The sequence below is a fragment of the Canis lupus genome, chromosome 18 (assembly GCF_011100685.1).
Source record: "Canis lupus familiaris isolate Mischka breed German Shepherd chromosome 18, alternate assembly UU_Cfam_GSD_1.0, whole genome shotgun sequence".
NCBI classification, from domain to species: domain Eukaryota; kingdom Metazoa; phylum Chordata; class Mammalia; order Carnivora; family Canidae; genus Canis; species Canis lupus.
The window spans coordinates 42,771,560-42,790,180 of NC_049239.1; the positions used below are offsets into that span (position 1 = coordinate 42,771,560).

Sequence of the window (18,621 nt, forward strand, 5' to 3'; positions counted from 1 at the left end):
GTGTCCTGACGGGTGCGTCCGGGCGGCAGCTGGAGGTGCCACGCAGCGGGTTCCGGCCTCTGTGCCGCTGAGTCTCTAGCGGCGATGGCGGGCGGGCCGTTTGCGTGGAGCGGGGCGGCTCTGCTCCAGCTCCTTCTTGGCGCGAACCTGCTCGTGGTGCCACCCACCCAGGCCCGGAGTCTGCGCTTCGTCACCTTGGTACCGGGAGCCGGGGTGGCCGGAGGGCTTGCCCGAGCTGGAAGGGCACAGGCCCGCGGTGGGAGGGAGGGGCGGGGCTTGCGCTGGGTCGGGGTCCCCCGCGGAGCTGCAGCGGGTGCAGGGGGAGACGCCCGGCCTGGAGGGTGGGGGCCGGGTTATTTTCGGGGGCAGGCCGGGGGTCCGGAGTTGTCTCGCAGGGCATAGGTCAGGTGAGCCTGTCCTGGGGCAGGCATGCTGCAGAACCGTAAAGAGACCCTCCCTTAATCAAGCCTTTGGTGATTTCCAGCACCCCACCCCCACCCGCACCCCGCCACTTGCATCGCTTTCGTTTCTCTCTTCCATTTCCACCTGTATCTTTGGCTTCGCCTATGGTCTCTAGTGGCGTTGGCCAAATTAGAATCTCTGGAACCCGCTCAAAGTTACTGACTTCTAAGTCCGGGGTCTTTTGCTGTGCATAGACTTAAGGCTTCCCAGAGGGAGTAGGGCTTCCCTCCCCAACAGCGGGCAGAGGTGGGCGCTGTGTCCCCATCTAGGAACCTTCTGACCTGTAGGCAAACCCTTTTCTTTCCTCAGCTGTACCGACATGGAGACCGTTCGCCAGTGAAGACATACCCCAAGGACCCCTATCAGGAAGACGAGTGGCCTCAGGGGTTTGGGCAGCTAACCAAGGTGGGTCAGAAGCCAGACACACACCTCCCTCCCCCCACCCCCACCCCCAAGGTGGGGCTGTAGGATGAGTGACCTCTGGAGCGTGCTACAGATCTTGGGGCCTCACCACATTGTCATTTCCCACGTGGGTGCTGACTTTGACTGGATTTCTTAACCTTACTGTCCTCTGTACCCAGGACAGGTGCCATACACAGGCCACTTAGTAAATGACATCTGTGATCAGATTCACCCACTCCTACTTCCAGCCAGGGGAAATTTGGAAAGCAACAGTGCCTAAGCCCTGTGGGACTTGCGAGTGGTCCCTTCCCTCTTAACCCTTGGGTTGTGCCCACAGGAAGGGATGCTACAGCACTGGGAGCTGGGCCAGGCTCTGCGGCAGCGCTACCACGGCTTCCTCAACACTTCCTACCACCGGCAAGAGGTAAGGCTGGGAGCTCGAGAGGCAAGAGGAATAGAATCTGCCCTTCTCACCCTCTGCCCTCAGGGAGCCTGGGGCACTCTGGCCTCCTTCCATGCATTTTTGATTACAGCTACAGGACAAGGCATCCAAGAGCTGCGTAGAACATAGTCACAGATGCCAAGTTGCCCCTCCTTGACTTGGAAAGGGCAAAATTGATCAAGCATCCAAACTGAGGCTTGAGGGCCTGGCAAAGTCTTTTCTGATACTGTCAACCTGGATTCTTCGTCCAAGATGCTTATTAAGTACCTACTAAGGGCAAAGCGCTGTGTTACCACTTTGCATGAAATGGTGCACCACACGGATATGATCTCTGTCTTCGTGGAGCTTGGAATGTAGCGGGGGTGACACACAATAAACCACACAGGGCCAGGAGATAAAGATAGCAGGGATCACATGTAGAGGAGGCGTGTCAGGGAAGATTGGCAAGTGTGCTGGCTTCCTTGAGGCCCTCTTCCTACCCCAGGGATGGGGAGAGCTGTTCCTCTGGTTACTGCTGTTGGCTACAGACATCTTAAAGAGTCTCTTGATGCTCTTGTTCCCTTGGGGGCCAGCTCTCTCCTGCTCTTGCCCTTCCCCACTGCTTCCTCCTCCCTTTGCACAAGCAGTTATCTCCGTTCCCTCCCTGCTCTCTAAGCCACTTTATAAAGGGGTGTGTGTGGTTGAGGCAGTTTCTGCCCTCCAGGACCCCTGGTAGAGATAGGGAGATGGGCGTTGTTAGAAAACCAGACAGACGTGACAGCCCGACTGACTAAGCATTTGGGACTGGGAGAGCATTTGAACTAGAGCCATCCCCTCAGGAGTTCTTCACAGCGGGGTGGCAGCTATAGCCCCTAGCTGAGTGCTTGGGCCAAGGAAGGCCAGAGAGCCAGAGAGGGAGAGGGCCACAGTTTGCTGGTAGCCGTCAAGTACAGGTTCTCCCTTCCAGCCCCACGACAGGGCCAAAGCTCCCCTCCCCACTCAAGTGAAACTGGTGTCATCTCTGCAGGTTTACGTGCGAAGCACAGACTTTGACCGTACTCTCATGAGTGCTGAGGCCAACCTGGCTGGACTCTTCCCTCCCAACGGCATGCAGCGTTTCAACCCAAATATCTCTTGGCAGCCTATCCCCGTCCACACTGTGCCCATTACTGAGGATAGGGTAAGACTGGCCGGCCCCCCTCCTTGGAGGCGGTGAGAGGGACAACGCTGGCCATGGGCCTGCTGATCCCCAACTCCTTCTCTGCCTCTCTTTCTCCTGCTTTGGTCTGCAGCTGCTGAAGTTCCCATTGGGCCCGTGTCCCCGATATGAGCAGCTGCAAAACGAGACCCGACAGACACCAGAGTATCAGAATGAGAGTGTTCAGAATGCAGTGAGTGGGGCTGAAGTGGGGATCACCACCCTGGTCCTTTCCCTCAGGGCAGTACTGATCCCCAGGTCCGTTTCTCCTAGCAATTTCTGGATATGGTGGCCAACGAGACAGGGCTTACCGACGTGACACTGGAGACCGTCTGGAATGTCTATGACACACTCTTCTGTGAGGTGAGCCCACTTAGTGTCCCCGGTATGAGCTCTCTTTCCTCACACCTCAGCAGGCCCAGGTGACCAGGACAAGTAGCGTACAGTGTCTGGATACCATTTCCACCGGGGAGGTCCAGACAGGCTGCTTCTTGTGAAACAAAGGAATTTCCCTCACGGGTGAAAACCTCAGAGTGGGAAATGGTTCATGACTTGTCAGCAGTTCTTGTCTCTCTCCACCCAGAACTCTCGTGGTATCCGACTCTATCCTGCTGAGTCACGCTTTTCATGCCTGAGCTGCCTTCCCTGTGTCCTGTCCACCATGTGTCCTGGTTCTAGGCCCTCAGCCTCACCTCTCCTCTCCTCTCCTTCCCTCCCTCCCTCCCTCCCTCCCTCCCTCACACACACAGGCACCTTCCCGCTGGGGAAGAGAGCTGTCCCCGGAGAGGCTCTGGCCTAGGCCTGGGGAGCTAACCTGCCCGCTGCGATACACAGCAAACACACGGGCTGGTCCTGCCACCCTGGGCCTCACCCCAAACCATGCAGCGTCTGAGCCGTCTAAAGGACTTCAGCTTCCGCTTCCTCTTCGGGATCTACGAGCAGGCAGAGAAGGCACGGCTTCAGGGGGGTGAGTGATAAGAGCAGCGTGTCATTCCCCATCAGGACTCCACAGCATTAAAAATCTGCTCTGGAGGGTTTCTCACACACTTAACTTTTCTACCTATAGTGCTCTCTGCCCCTTCAAAACCAGACCTCCCATTAGCCAATGAAGTCTCCAGCCCTCCAAATGCTTAGCGCGTCTGTCGCTGTAGAGCGACTGTCAAGTTTGTGTGCTTTTTTCCCCTACCGTTCATATTCTTAAGTGTCACCTGTCAGAAGACCCTCTGTCTCCCCTTAAACGAATTCCTCCCTCCAGAGAACCACTGAGGGCCACTTGGCAAGAAGGCTGAGAGTCACATACGTGCCAGTTTCCTGATGGGAGCACCCAAGGGAGGGCTGGCCATTAAACCTTTGCGAGCCTGCATGTGGCCGAGCTCCCGTACACGCCACTGTCTCGCATGTTCTGAAACAACCTTAAGTTTATATTTGTAAAAAAAAAAAAAAAAAAAAAAAAAGTTCATATTTGTGCCAGACTGGAGTGATTGTTCAGATGTGAGCAGGGCCTGGGTAGCTCATTTATAAACGGGCAGGTCTTTATTATTGGTGTTGAAATACCAATACCTTGTTTTATCTCATTTCCATTTGTAAATGTGAAAGTTCTGAGAGAAGAGGGGTGCTGGAGAGTTGGCTGCGTGGTTCCCATCCCCCCTCAGAGTGCGCAGGTGATCAGACTCAGGACTGGCAGAGGGTAAAGGGCCACAGACAGGTCTGACCAGAAGACAGGGGTAGCTGGAGCCTCTGTCACGGAGGACTGTTCTCCTTCAGGAGTTCTGCTGGCTCAGATACGGAAGAACCTGACCCTGATGGCAACCTCGTCCCAGCTCCCTAAGCTGCTGGTTTACTCTGCGGTAAGCTCCCATAGTCCCCAGCTGCTATGTCCAGCAAGGAGCTAGATTTCTTCTCTCTTCAGTGCCTGGGCATGAGGGTTGAGGGGAGAGTAGTGCTGACAGGGGGCTCCCCTCTCACAGCATGACACCACCCTGGTCGCTCTGCAAATGGCACTGGATGTCTACAATGGGGAACAAGCCCCCTATGCCTCCTGCCACATATTCGAACTGTACCAGGAAGATAATGGGTGAGTGGAGCTACCGGACGGTCTGCCTTGGGGAGGGGCACCAATGTGGTGGCTGTGGGCAGCCCAAGGACTCGGTGACAGGCCCTCTGAGTACCTTCCGTCTTGTCTCCCATCGATCCTCAGGAATTTCTCAGTGGAGATGTACTTTCGGAATGAGAGTAACAAGGCTCCCTGGCCACTGATCCTGCCTGGCTGCCTTCACCGCTGCCCACTGCAGGACTTCCTTCACCTCACAGAGCCTGTTGTGCCCAAGGATTGGCAGCAGGAGTGCCAGCTGGCAAGTGGTCCTGCGGACACAGGTGAGCTGCTGCCTGACTCTGCTGCTGATGTCCCAGAACGACTTTCAGTTCCTACCCGCAAGTCTCTGGAGAGCTGCTGCACCTCTAGCCATCTGACTCACTTCCCTAGACAGTTTACTTCCCCACCCTGAGACCATTCCTCACCTTCTCCCTATCCCTCTTTCTCAGGCAATGCCCTCTCTTCTCATATCACTGAGAAAATAATGGTGTTCAGGAAAGCCTGGGCTCATCCTCCCACCAGCAGATCTTCTAGCTTACTTGCTGGTGTAACCCACTACCTAAGGCCAACAGCCTCTCCATTTATGCTCTGGATCTATCTTTTCTCACTTCCATAGGGACTTGTGGGGCCTCCGCGTTTCCTGTCTGCTAGGTCAGTTACATCTAAAAGTCTAACGAAGATCTCTCAGGGCCCCATCTTCCTCCAGCCACCGCTCTGTCGGTTTCCTGTGAAAGTGGAATCCTGCAGATTTGCCTAGACTCTGGTTTCGCTTTTTCAGTGCCCGTTCTGTCAGACTCACAGTAGATAGGCTTGTGTCACCTCCAGTGAAGCCTTTCGTAAAGGATCAATGACCCTCTTATCAAAGCCAGTGACCGATTCTTAGCTTCTCTCCTCTCTCAGGAGCATGATATAATCGACTCTTCTGTCTTGGCTTTCTTTGGTTTTTCTTCTGACTTCTAGGTAGCTTCCTGACTGGCTTTTTCTCCCCACCAAACAATGGAGGGCCCAGGTCTCATCTTGGCCCTTCTCCCTCTGTGCCCACTCCCAAGGTGATCCCATCGAACCTCATGGCTTTACATAGCACTTCCATGCAGAGTTCATGCTTTGATGACTCAGTTTCATAACCTTTTCTCTGAGCTACGGATTCACACATCTAGCTGCTAACTTGAGGTCTCTCCATGGAGGTCAACTAGAACATCTCAAAATTGATATGTCTGAAACCAAATACTCTTAACCCCCAAATCCACCCTTACTTCAGACTTGTCCATCTTAGCAGATGCCACATGAGTCACCCAGTTGCATAGTGTAACCCTATGAGTCATCTTGAATACCATCTTTCCCAGATCCCACATCCAGTCCACTAGCAGATCCTATCAGCTTGATCTTTAAAATACATCCTCCTGGGATGCCTGGGCGGCTCAGTGGTTGAGCGTCTGTTTTCGGCTCAGGTCATGATCCTGGGGTCCTGGGATCGAGTTCTGCATAGGGCTCCCCATAGGAATCCTGCTTCTCCCTCTGCCTATGTCTCTGCCTCTCTGTGTCTCTCTTGAATAAATAAATAAAAATTAAAAAATAAATAAATAAAATGCATCCTCTTGCCTCCCTGGTATGATCCTCCATCACTTCTTGCCTGAACTACAGAAAATCTTCCTAGTGTTCCTTCTGATTTTCTTGTCCCTACCAGTCTCAGCACTGCAGAGTTAATTAAAAATAAAAATAAAATAAAAATAAAAATAAAAATAAAAATAGGGGCTCCCTGGGTGGCTCAGTGGTTTAGCGCCGCCTTCAGCCCAGGGTGTGATCCTGGAGTCCCAGAATCAAGTCCCACGTCGGGCTCCCCAGAGGGAGCCTGCTTCTCCCTCTGCCTGCGTCTCTGCCTCTCTCTCTGTGTCTCTCACAAATTAATAAATAAAATATTTTAAAATAATAAAAAATAAAAATAATAAATCAATTCACATCACTACCCTTCTCAGAATCTTGCAGTGGCTTTCCATGATGTTTAGGACAAAATACAAGTTCTTCCCTGTGGCCTTCAGGCGCTTGTTGTCTGATCTTCTGCTCTGATCTGCTTGCTCCTCACTTACCCTGCTATAGTGATAACTGATTTTGTAGCTGATCCTAGAATTTGCCCAACTTATTTCCACATCAGGGAAATTCTGTACTGGCTTTTGTCTGCCCATCCCCTCTGCCCTTGCCCCAAGACCCGTTTCTCTCAGGTTCAAGTATCTCAGTGACTGCACATGTCTGGTTAAATTGTCACTTCCTCAGTGATGCCTTCTCTGACTGATGTACCTTTCTATCCTTTTCTCTTTAGTTTGTTTTCCTTTATATCATTTGTCACTAACCTATGCATGTCTCCACTGTAAGAAGAGCACCTGGCATATGGTAGATGATCCAGTATTTGTCGGATGAACACTGATACGACCTTTCTCTCCCTTACCCCATCCCATGCCCAGAGGTGATCGTGGCCTTGGCTGTGTGTGGCTCCATCCTCTTCCTTCTCATAGTGCTACTCCTCACCGTCCTTTTCCGGATGCAGGCCCAGCCTCCCGGCTACCGCCATGTCGCAGATGGAGAAGATCATGCCTGACAACCACTCAGCCCCCTTCCCTCTGCCTCCTAGGGGAGGTGGGCTGGGCCCTTGCTCCTGACTCTTGCTGCTCCCCAGCCCATGGACAGGAGACCCTGGGTTGGCCTTCCTCGGATTACCCCAGCCTAGACAAACAAGTGAGACTTGGCTTGGCCCATGGCACCCGTCACTTAGCATTCGTGTGCCTCACGTTTACCAAGTACTGTGTTGGACTTTGGCTCTCTCCAGACAAGATTTGCCTCCACCATGCTTACTAAGGACCAGAAGTGTAAACAAGCAAGTTTCACTCAGGACCTGGGATTGACAAACTGAAGGAGTTAGCACTTGATCTGCCTCGCCCCCACCAATCAAGCCGTGCTCTCTCTTCTAGCCTGGAGTCTTCAGCAAATGGTTCAGAGGACACAGTTCTGCACCCCAGTGTTTATTTTAGTGGAAAGTACTGCACAATTCTGGGAGTATAAACACTGGCTGCCAGGGAATGGGATCATGCAGAGGCCCGCTGGCCAAGTTTTCCTTTGTCTCCCTGAAGGCACCATTAGACATAATGCTTCAGGCATCTTTGTCACCCTGCAGCTGGAGCAGGTCAGAAGGGTGTTTGTCGGGGGAAGGGGGGCATGAGTTGCAGTATAGTTATGACACTACCGATCCCTTTTGGCTACGTCGGGGTCTTTGGGGACCAGAGGTGAATGCAGGTTGTGAGCTGGACAGCTTGTGACTGTGGCCCAGAATAGGTCTAAGGCAGCTTCCAGAGAATGAAAGTTCTAGACTCTGTTTCTGTGCCTTTTTTTGGTTTGGGGGACGCAAGGAGCCCTCTAATTAGGTCAGTGCTAGAAGATCCACTCACAGGCTCAGTTGGGTATGGTTTTATTAGCCATGTCAATAGTGAGCACAAACTGAAAACCATTACCTTATCACTCCATCACTGCACATCAAACATATAAGAGTACCTTCGCTCCAAGAGAAGCCTGGCTCCAGGCTAGATACAGCAGGGGCCCTTGGGGCACCTGGGGCACCAACTCTGGAGAAGTTTCTGGAGCTGAGTCCAGAGCAGTAACGTGCCAGTGTCCCAGTCCCATAGTGTCCCATGCCACAGTGTCCCTGCTCCAACCCTAAGACTTGGATACCTTTGGCCCTTTTAATACACAGCCGCCTCTTCTTACAGGATTTGTCCTCAGGCGGCTCCAAGCTCTTGCTTGGCCCACACCTTCATTAGTGTCTCTCATGGCCGCATCCTGGCTTCCTCCTGGCTCCAAATGAGAATGTGATAACCTAGGAGGAGTGAGACCAGTCTGACTCTCACCTTCTGTTATCAGACTCTGAGAACTTGGGGCTGGCCCAGGGAACCTAGGGCTTGGTAAGGAAACCAGGACACTGGACAGCAGCCAGGCACTGTCACAACCAAGACAAAACAAGAGGCATGGAGGGCCTAGGCCAAAGTGTCCACTGTCTCCTGGAAATCTTCTTTCCTGCCTCCTACCCTGGGGTGACTGGCAGGGCTAAGCTGAGGAGAGCCTGCACTCAACATTGGGGAGTAGGGTAGGGCTTGGCCAGTCTGAGATACAACCTGCTTCACTCACCCATCACAGAGGCCAGTGTGTCCCCCATAGGATTGAACTCATTGAGCTGCAGAGACAAGGGTGTAAGCATGAGGAGGTGAGATATTGGGAGAAGAGGACATGATGGCTAATTTCTGGTCATTTTTGGCCAGCTAAGGTAGGTTGAATCCCTGCTTCCCGCCCATCATTTGAGGGCCCAGACCTCACCGAAATGATACCAGAAGATTCTGGGTCATAGAGCTGATACATCATCTTCCCTGAGCTTCCGTCAAACACATCGATCGTCCTTAATTCGTGAGGGGTACAGCTTTTGAAATTGGGATCTGGGTATCGGCCCACGACAATGAGGTTGTACCGAGGATGCCAGGTTGCCTAGGAGATGGAGAGTTGTCATGAGAGCAAATGCAGAGTACTGTCAAGAGGGACCTCCGAAGTATTCTTTGCCACTCACAATTGTTGATACAAGTGCCAGCAATTTAATAATGGAAGTAAGACCCACATGAAACTACAAGAACAGCTTTCAAGTGCATGTGCATCTACCATTCCACATTTTTAATCCCAAATTGGCCTCTCTGGACCTTGGGACACCTTCAGGCCTTCTCTCTTGTATTTCCTGAGATCATACCAATCGATAGACGTTTGAACATCAGCTTGACCATTAACCAAAGAGGTAGGCCTCCAACCAAGCAAAAAGTCTCTGGTAACCAAAACCAAAAGTAGGACATAAATTCTGAAGTAATCCCACTATTGTCCCTCCTCGATCAATGTGAATGAAAGAGTTGAGCAGAAAATGGCTAGTGGCCAAGAAAAAGAAGGAAACCTATGTTCCCCAGATGATCCCACTCAAAACAAATCTGGCAGTGATTCGGAATGACAGAATCAGACGGGGGCTTTCCTAAGAAATCGTAAGGAAGTTTTGAAGGAGGAAAGACATGGTTAGCGGGAAGGAGAAAGTTGGTACAAGTCCCGCCTGGGAAGCTGGAGATTGTCCTCGCCAGACATGAAGTGGGAAATGACACATGGATCAGTGGGAACCAGCCAGTGAAGAACCCTTGTTAAGAGCTTGGATTTGACTTGAGGTATGTGAGAGCCGCTCTAAGATTAAACGATCACCGTTGACATAGTGCTTCCCAGGCACTAGCCATGTGTTTTAAGTATACCGATTCTTCCAATAACCCTGTCAGCCAGGTACTATTACTGCATTTTTAGAGATGAGGAAACCGAGATCCAAAACCCAAGCAGCTTACCGAAGGACTCCAACCAGGGGTGTTGGCCTGCCTTGACAGAGAAGTACAGGCGTGACCCCTGGAGTTCTGAAGAGGGACTGTAGTGTTCGAAAAGAACAGAAACCAGGAGAGCAGAAGAGTGGGTCTGGGGCATGGGCGGGAAGGGATCCGAAGACTTAAAGACCATCAGTGTTGGGGGCCGAGGTCAGCCAGTGGGCCAGCACCACATGCAGGTAACTGGAAGGGAGGGCAGAACAGGGGGACAAGTAGGTTGAGCAGAAAAAAAAAAAAAAAAACGGAAAGAGCTTCCGGGAGACGCAACCCAGCAAAGCGGGATCTCAGAATGGGGACAGAAATTGCAGAAAGGCCAGGGGAGAAGAGACTGTTTCGTGTGGGTGCAGGATGAGATCTGGCCTTTCCCTACCTCGGGCAGACCCGGTCCATCCCCACAATCACAGCTCCCTGCCTCCATCACTTACCTTGATGGGTGTCAGGTGCTGGAAGTGGCGGTGAGGGTGTGGGATCAGGCTTGGGGGATAGTCCCACTGGGAGGCTGAGTAAACCCGGAGCTCACTCTTCTGGTCAGTGGTCAAGAGCTGGGCTCCATCAGGACTGAAACAGGCTGGCAAGTGAAAAGCCCCAGAGCTGAAGAGAACACAGGCCTTTCCCCACAGGGGTGCCCTCTCTCCCACTCCTGTCTGGACAGGGGTGGAAGGGAAGAGGTGAATCTGGGCTGTGAACAAAAACATTCTAGAAACTTGGGGCGCCAGGGTGGCTCAGTTGGTTAAGTAGCTGACTCTTGATATTCAGCTCAGGTCATGATCTCAGCATCCTGGGACTGAGCCCCACATTGGGGCTCCTTGCTCAGCAGGGAATCTGCTTGTCTCTTTCCCCCTGCCCCTCCTCCCACTCGCACTCTCCAAATAAAATAAATCTTAGAAAAACAACAACCATTCTAAAAGCCTAGCAGCTGTTTGAGGCAGCTAGAATCAGGAATTTTCCAAGACACCAACTTGGCTGATGATCTCAGGGTAAAGGTTTGACCTAGCAGCTTCTAAATATTGAGGGGAGAAACCCCAGAAGTGGTAGGATAGGCAGGTTCTACAGGAATGATGAGGTCTGGTATATCACACCTGCATTGACAGGATGGCTATGCGGCAGCGAGTGGAGGAAGCTGGATTTCCCTCTAACCTGGCGCAGGTCCCAGATTTTCACTGTTTGGTCTACGGAGGCTGTGGCCAGGAACCAATCACAGCATGGGTTCAGGGCCACGTGGGTCACTTTCTTTTTGTGCATTCTCAGATTCCAGAGCTGCAGAGAAGGGCTCGGTTCAGGTGGGGCGCAGGGAGGCCAGGGGCAAGGGACAGAAAGGGGGGAACTGGGCTCCAGAGAACGCACCTCCCTGCCATCCATGTTGAGTAGGATCACGTGCCCCACATTGTCTCCTGTGACCACCATTCGGCTTCTGGCAGACACATCCAGGCTGCAAAACCAGAAGCTGGAGGGAGAAACTGTGCTGTAAGATTCTTGGGGACAGAGGCAAGGTCCACTCATTCTTTTGCCGCTCCAGTGTCTTAATGTACAGTGGATGTCTGATCAGTATTTGCTGAACGAATAACTGTCTTGCCACAGATTCCCAGTGAGGAACACTCAGAGTTGTCTACCATGCAGAGGGGATGGGTGTGACGGGGCTCAGAAATGTGTCCAGTTACTCAGCTAGTAAGAGTCCTCCAAGCAGCCGCAGCTCAGAGCCATAAAGCAAATCCCCAGGCTAGCCTGCCCCCTATAGCCCTGGGTTCTGAGGAACATTTGTTTATTGCTCTCTCCCTTCACTCTCTACTCTGGGCCACAGGAGATGACAAACCAAACAGGGACTGCCCAGCTCGGTTCCGCTGGTTGGTGAGAAAGGAACTTCTGCCCCCTTCTGAGCATTTAGGGGAAAAAGCATACACAAGTTTCAGAGCTCTGTCTTGCTCTTTTGTGTCTCAGACTACCTGAGGTCGAAGGGATTGGGCTGGGATCCTAAAACCCAGCCGGGAGAGCTCAGATTCATTTTTTTTTTTTTTCTCTCAAACATTCAAATCCTTGCCACAGTGCTTTTTGTATCCCTTACAAATATCTTTCAGAGGGAGGGTTTCTTATGGAAGAATAACATGGAGCTGAGTCTGATGGGATCATCACCTGTCCTGATTGTGTTATTCTGACCTCTGTGGGGCTGCCCAGGATAATGTCCAGTGCTAGTTAGACACCCCCCCACCAACCCCCCAGATTCTTTAGAGAACAGTAAGAGTCCTGTCTCTGTCTAGAAATCCAAGTGACGAGCATTTTGTATATTCTCCAGCCACTTGCCCTTCGGGTGTCCAACATGCTCTGTGGACGCAATCCTATCCCATTAAGCTTCCATCCAGCAACTGGTTGCCTCATTGCACCCCAGTGATGTAGGGAATGAAATCTTAAATTCTTAGTCCCTGCTCCAACTGCTAAGTGGCTCTCTGGGCCAATGTCACGTTGACTAGTGAGAATCAAGGTCTAGTCTAATACAAGAACGCCTTGCAGAAGAGCCGAAGCCCTTCCCTCGCTGAGAAGAGCGGAGGCTCAAGACCACCTCACTGAAGCAGCAAGGCACCTGGGACGGGGAGGAGCAGCCAAGGAAACTCTCAGAGAGGGGTGGGCGGAAAGTGGCTCCACTACCTGGCAGTTCTTCCCTATGCCAGGTCTGAGGAACACACATGAGATACACATGCTCTCAGCAGAACTACGCTGAGCGCCTAGAAGCCCTTTCCCTCCTTGTGAGGCTACTCACTTGCAGGTGCCTGAGCTGGTAAAAACTCGCAGAGTGTTGCCTTTAAAGTCTTGCAGCCTAGTTGTTCCCTCCATTGAGGAGGTGAAAAACTGGTTGGTATCAAGAGGGTTAAACTTCAGCCCAGTGATGCTGCCTCCAGCTCCAATCTAACACAAGGAAGAGAAAAGCCAGTGAGTGACCATGGCCCAGGAGGTTAGGCAGCACGTGGGGCCAGGCCAGCTGAGAGGCCTGTACAGGGGGATGCGTTCCGTGATGGCTCTTTATTACTTAAGATCTTCGTTTTAATTGGATTCTTAACGAATTAACATATGGTTTTTAGAATATAGTTCTATGAATTTGAACACACAGTAGAGATTTGAATCCCCACTCCCCAAACTGGGATGCAGAACCATTCCATCGCTCAAGAATCTCCCTTGTGCTCTCTGGTCATAGTCCCACTCTCACCTGTAACCCCTGGCTACCAAGGATCTGTTCTCCATCATGCTGTGGTTTTGCCTTTAATAGACTGTCATAGAAATGAATACCTACAGTAGGCATCCTTTTGTAACCGGCATCTTTCATCTCACTCAGCATCAAGCCCCCGGAGATGCAGCCACATGGCCGTGTGCACTCATCGCTTATTTCATTTTACTGCTCAACACTGCATTATGTGGATGCACCACAGTTTGTTTATTGCCCAGTGCTCTTTAGGAGAGCTTCTGGGATACCTGGGTGGCTCAGTTGGTTAAGCATCTGCCTTTGGCTCGGGTCATGATCCCAGGGTCCTAGGATTAGGCCCCATGTTGGGCTCCCTGCTCAGCGGGGAGTCTGCTTCTCCCTCTGCCACTCTCCCTGCTCGTGCACATGTGCTTGCTCTCTCTGGCTCAAAAATAAAAATCTCAAACAAAAACCAGAAGAGCTTCAGCTCCAAACAGTGCCTGGATTAGGAGGGCAGGAGTCAGATCTGAGCTCCTTCCTATTTTTTCCAGATGTCCCAGACAAGGATGATGTAAACGGTCATGAGATAACATCAATAACATACTCTCATTAAATGCTTATACATCAGGCACAGTTTTAAGAACTTTACAACCTCAAGAGCTCCTCTTCACTTCTTATGCTGATGCTATCCTAGCCTCATAGATTATGAGGCCTCTGATGCAACATCCACTTATCTCACTCAGCATGCTCACTGGCAAGTTCCATCCCCTCTACAAAGCATTCTAATCTGTGCCCGTGGTCCACCGAACCCTTGCTGCTGTGATTGATCACCGTCTGCTCCCAACATTTTAGTCCTGTGCTCACCCAGGTTTCATTGTGTCTGTTCTTAAACCTGTATATGCCCATTGAACTTTTTTTTGTAATTATGTAATTTAATTAAATATGTAACTTTATTACATGTCATTTATTAACCGTTTCTTAAAGATTTAAACATTTCAATGAGGGATCCCTGGGTGGCACAGCGGTTTAGCGCCTGCCTTTGGCCCAGGGTGCGATCCTGGAGACCCGGGATCGAATCCCACGTCGGGCTCCCGGTGCATGGAGCCTGCTTCTCCCTCTGCCTATGTCTCTGCCTCTCTCTCTCTCTCTGTGTGACTATCATAAATAAATAAAAATAAAAAAAAAACATTTCAATGAAACATTTAAGCATTTACTTAAACATGTAGTTTAATTAAACTGAGGAAATATGTGCAAAAAAGACCACTGTTATTTCTATGAAAGCCACGTTGAATACTTGGGAAAAACTAGATAAAAGTGAGTTGCTAAAGATAATAGTTGTCAAATTACGCATGGGTGAGATACTTATAAACACTTATGGTGGGAAATAAAACTTGAAGAATCTGCAATCAGATTGCTTCATAACTGCCTTTAAATTGTCTCCACGGGGCACCTGGGTGGCTCAGTCAGTTAGGCATCTGACTGGTTTCAGCTCAGGTCAGGATCTCATGGGTCGTGGCATCAAGCTCTGTGTTGGGCTCTGTGCTTAGTGGGGAGTCGGCTTAGAGATTCTCTCCCTTTGCCCTACTCACATATTCTGTCTCTCTCTCAAAGATTGTATTCATTGTAGAGAGAGCATGAGCAGGGGGAGAGGCAGAGGGAGAGGGAGAAGCAGATTCCCAATGAGCAGGGAGCCTGCCATGGGACTTGATCCTAAGACCCTGGGATCACGACCTGAGCTAAAGGCAGACACTTAACCATCTGAGCCACCCAGACGCCCCAATAAATAAATCTTTAAAAAAAATTATGTCTCCATTTTAGAGAAAGGGAAACTAGACCCCATAAAGAATACATTAAAAAAATATATATATATGTTATAGGTGTGGTTTATGTAAGACCAGGTGAGCCTTACTCCCCGAAAAGGCCTAGTCCTATGTCAGAGCATCAGTAATAAACACATAAACGTTTTGGATTAAAATGCATTTGTGGGGACACCTGGGTGGCTCAGCGGTTGAGCATCTGCCTTTGGCTCAGGATGTGATCCTGGGGTCCTGGAATTGAGTCCCACATTGGGCTCCCCAGAGGGAGCCTGCTTCTCCCTCTACCTGTGTCTCTGCCTCTCTGTCTCTCATGAATAAATGAATAAAACCTTAAAAATAATAAAATGCATTTGTGTTCTTATAGTAAGGGTAGACAAGATGTTACGATCAACTTGTGTACTGAGTAGGAAGATTAAAACATGGACAAAGTCTGATAAATATATTGGAGACTTCTAACACCAGGATGGTGTTTAGCTCATGTTGGGCCAGCTTTCTGCTGAGAACTAGAAAAGGGAAACAAAATCTATGTCTTTAAAGAAAAGTTTCTAAAGTCAACAGAGAGCTACAAAGGCATCAGGGATTTGAAAACCAACGTCCTAGAGAGCAGGGAGCAGAAAAGCAGGCCTGACCTTTCGATGTTGCATTTCCCTTTGAGGCCCATGCGGGGCAGAAAGCTGCGGCTCTGAAGCCAAGGAACCACACTGCAGAGAAGCTGAATGGGAAGGGGAGGAGGGGTGCTCATGGCTGAGAAGCTGGGCTGATGTTTCACCAAGTCTCATAGGGCAAGAGGGGCAGAAATGGAGTTCTGTGGGGCAGAGGTCTTGGAAGAAATCTAGCTTTTAGTTAGGATCCTTAACACACTATAGAAGACGGCACTGGAAATAGCCTGACCCTCACAAAGGCTGATGTCCAGATTCAAATCATTTCAATCTCATTGGATTAAGATGATCTGATTCCGTCCTACCCGCCTGTCAAAGGGGAAAAAAAAAATAATGGTCTCTGGAGGAAAATACCACCACTCAAAACTCCAAATTATCTCTGAAAGTTTTCATATGCAATACCTGGTACTAAATCTAAAATCACCCAACATACCAGAATATAAGGCCAAATAACCAGAAACTAAGAGAAAGAAACAATATTTGAAAGACACAGGAAATTCAGATGTTAGAGCTATTAAATACAGGCTTTAAAATATTGTGATTAGGGATCCCTGGGTGGCGCAGCGGTTTGGCGCCTGCCTTTGGCCCGGGGCATGATCCTGGAGACCCGGGATCGAATCCCACATCGGGCTCCCGATGCATGGAGCCTGCTTCTCCCTCTGCCTGTGTCTCTGCCTCTCTGTCTCCCTCTGTGTGACTATCATGAATAAATAAATAAAATCTTTAAAAAAAAAAAAAAAAGAAAAGAAAAAGAAAATGCTTCAGGGCAAAGTTTTAAAAAAAAAAAAAAAAAAAATAAAATATTGTGATTAGAGCAGCCCCAGTGGCTCAGCGGTTTAGCGCCACCTTCAGCCCGGGGTGTGATCCTGGAGACCCAGGATCAAGTCTCCCGTCAGGCTCCCTGCATGGAGCCTGCTACTCCCTCTGCCTCTCTTTCTCTCTCTGTATCTGTCATGAATAAATAAATTAAAATCTTAAGTAAATGAATGAATGAATGAATAAATAAAATAAAATAAAATAAAATAAAATAAAATAAAATAAAATAAAATATTGTGATTAGGGGTGCCTGGGTAGCTCAGTTGGGAAAGCATCTGCCTTCAGCTTCGGTCATGATCTGATCCCAGGGTCCTAGGATCAAGCCCCACATTGTGCTCCCTGCTCAGCAGGGAGCCTACTTCTCCCTCTACCTCTGCTTTCTGCTCCCCTTGTACTCTCTCTCTCTCTCTGTTGAATAAATAAATACAATCTTAAAAACATATTATTACTATACATTGAAAAAAAAAAAAGACCTGGGTTGCCTGGGTGGTTCAGTTGGTTAAGCATCTATCTGCCTTTGGCTCAGGTCATGATCCCAGGGTCCTGGGATTGAGCCCTACATCAAGCTCCCTCTCAGCTGGGAGCCTGCTTCTCCTTCTGCCTCTGTCCCCCCCCCCCCGCCCCCGCCCCCATGCGTGTGCATATGCTCTCTTTCAAATAAATAAAATCTTTAAAATAAAAATAGATCTAACTTAAAAGTGGACAAAAGGTTTGAACACACAGTTTTCCAAAGATACGCAAATGGTCAGGAGCACAGAAGATGCTCAACATCATTAGTCATCTTAAGATACTATTTCGTACCCACTTGGATGGCTATAATAAAAAAGATGGACAATAACAAGTGGTGAGAAGACAACCCCTAAAATGGGAAAAAAAATTTGCAAATGATATCTGAAAAGAAGTTAATATCAAAAATATATAAGGAGTTCAATGGCAAAAAACAACCCCCAAATAACCTAATTAAAAACTGGTCAAAGGGCCCTAAATTGGGATTTCTCCAAAGAAGATATACTAATGGCCAACAGGCATATGAAAAGGTGCTCAACGTCACTAATCCTGACATCAGGGAAATGCAAATCAAAACCACAATGAGCCATCACCTTACATTTGTTAGGATGGCTATTATCAAAACAACAAAAGATAACAGGTATTAGCAAGGGTGCGGAGAAAAAGGTACTCTTGTATTCTGTTGATGGAAATGTAAATTGGCAGAGGCACTGTGGAAAACAGTATGGAAGTTCCTTGGAAAATTTAGAAATACCATTTGATTCATTAATCCCACTTCTGGGTATATAGCCAAAGGAAATGAAATGAGCTTCTTAACATGTTATCTTCCCTCCTGTGTTCACTGTAGCTATTCACAATAGCCAAGATAGGAAAACAACCTCAGTGTTTGTAGACAGATGAAGGGATAAAGATAATGTAGTATGTATATATAATAGAATATACTGAACCTTTAGAAAGAAGCAAATCCTGCCATTTGTGACAACCAGGATGAACCAGGAGGATGTTACGCTAAGTGAAATAAGTCAGACACAGAAAGACAAATACTGCATGATCTCACTTATACATGGACTCTACAGATGTGTAACTCATAAAAGCTGAGAGTAGAATGGTGGTTTCCAGGGGCTTGGGGATGGAGGAAATGAGGAGATGTTGGTCAAAGGGACAAAGTGTCAATTATGCAAGATAAATAAGCTCCAGAGATCTAATGTACAGCATGGTGACTTATAGTTAATAAGACTGTATTGTCTATTTGAAATTTACTAAAAGAGTTGATCTTAAGTGTCCCAGAACATATACACAAGGTCATATGTAAAGTGATGAATATAATTAGCTTGACTGTGGTCATCATTTGCAATGCACACATGTTAAAATTCACACTGTATGCTTTAAATATGTACAATTTTTATTTGTCAATTATATCTCAATAAAGCTGGAAAAGAACATATGCATGGTTAAGGATATGGAGAATTTGAAGCCCTCCTATGTTGTTGGCGGGAATGTGAAATGGAGTCGTCATTCTGGAAAATGGTTTGGCAGTTCCTCAAAAACTTAAAATATGTCCCAGCAATTCCACTCCTAGACATACACCCAAGAGAAATGAATATGTCTGTTCACATGAAAACTGGTATACAAATATTCACAGAAGCATCCATAAT

At 49.0% G+C, this 18,621-nt stretch overlaps 2 protein-coding genes across 8 annotated transcripts in view; one reads left to right on the top strand and one right to left on the bottom strand.

Moving 5' to 3' along the window:
* The first annotated feature begins 5 nt into the window (after nucleotides 1-5).
* Nucleotides 6-7,936, top strand: ACP2 (acid phosphatase 2, lysosomal). The gene is made up of 11 exons (XM_038563397.1): nucleotides 6-198; nucleotides 772-867; nucleotides 1,202-1,288; nucleotides 2,313-2,465; nucleotides 2,578-2,676; nucleotides 2,757-2,846; nucleotides 3,318-3,450; nucleotides 4,248-4,330; nucleotides 4,451-4,557; nucleotides 4,681-4,856; nucleotides 7,032-7,936. Exons 1-11 carry the CDS (start codon nucleotides 85-87, stop codon nucleotides 7,163-7,165), a joined length of 1,272 nt encoding a protein of 423 aa, XP_038419325.1. The 5' UTR covers nucleotides 6-84; the 3' UTR covers nucleotides 7,166-7,936.
* Nucleotides 7,937-8,013: 77 nt separating this feature from the next.
* DDB2 (damage specific DNA binding protein 2) overlaps nucleotides 8,014-18,621 on the bottom strand; it is a 38,150-nt gene continuing 27,542 nt past the window's right edge. For 4 of the 7 annotated variants that reach the window (XM_038563379.1, XM_038563376.1, XM_038563375.1 and 1 more), the window contains 6 exons: nucleotides 12,751-12,896; nucleotides 11,081-11,445; nucleotides 10,427-10,569; nucleotides 8,929-9,093; nucleotides 8,743-8,788; nucleotides 8,014-8,434 (listed from right to left, as the gene is read on the bottom strand). In XM_038563379.1, coding sequence (XP_038419307.1) covers nucleotides 8,385-8,434; nucleotides 8,743-8,788; nucleotides 8,929-9,093; nucleotides 10,427-10,569; nucleotides 11,081-11,445; nucleotides 12,751-12,896 — 915 coding nt within the window. In that variant the 3' untranslated portion in view covers nucleotides 8,014-8,384. Of the gene's footprint in view, nucleotides 8,435-8,742; nucleotides 8,789-8,928; nucleotides 9,094-9,844; nucleotides 10,185-10,426; nucleotides 10,570-11,080; nucleotides 11,446-12,750; nucleotides 12,897-18,621 lie in introns of those variants that run through there. The other 3 variants (XM_038563377.1, XR_005373448.1, XM_038563378.1) reach the window with 3 other exon arrangements.

Coding starts and splice junctions, on each gene's coding strand:
- ACP2 (XM_038563397.1), top strand. CDS start 85: ATGGCGGGCGGGCCGTTTGCGTGGAGCGGGGCGGCTCTGCTCCAGCTC. Junction 1,289..2,312: donor CTTCCTACCACCGGCAAGAG/GTAAGGCTGGGA, acceptor TCATCTCTGCAG/GTTTACGTGCGAAGCACAGA. Junction 2,847..3,317: donor ATGACACACTCTTCTGTGAG/GTGAGCCCACTT, acceptor TGCGATACACAG/CAAACACACGGGCTGGTCCT.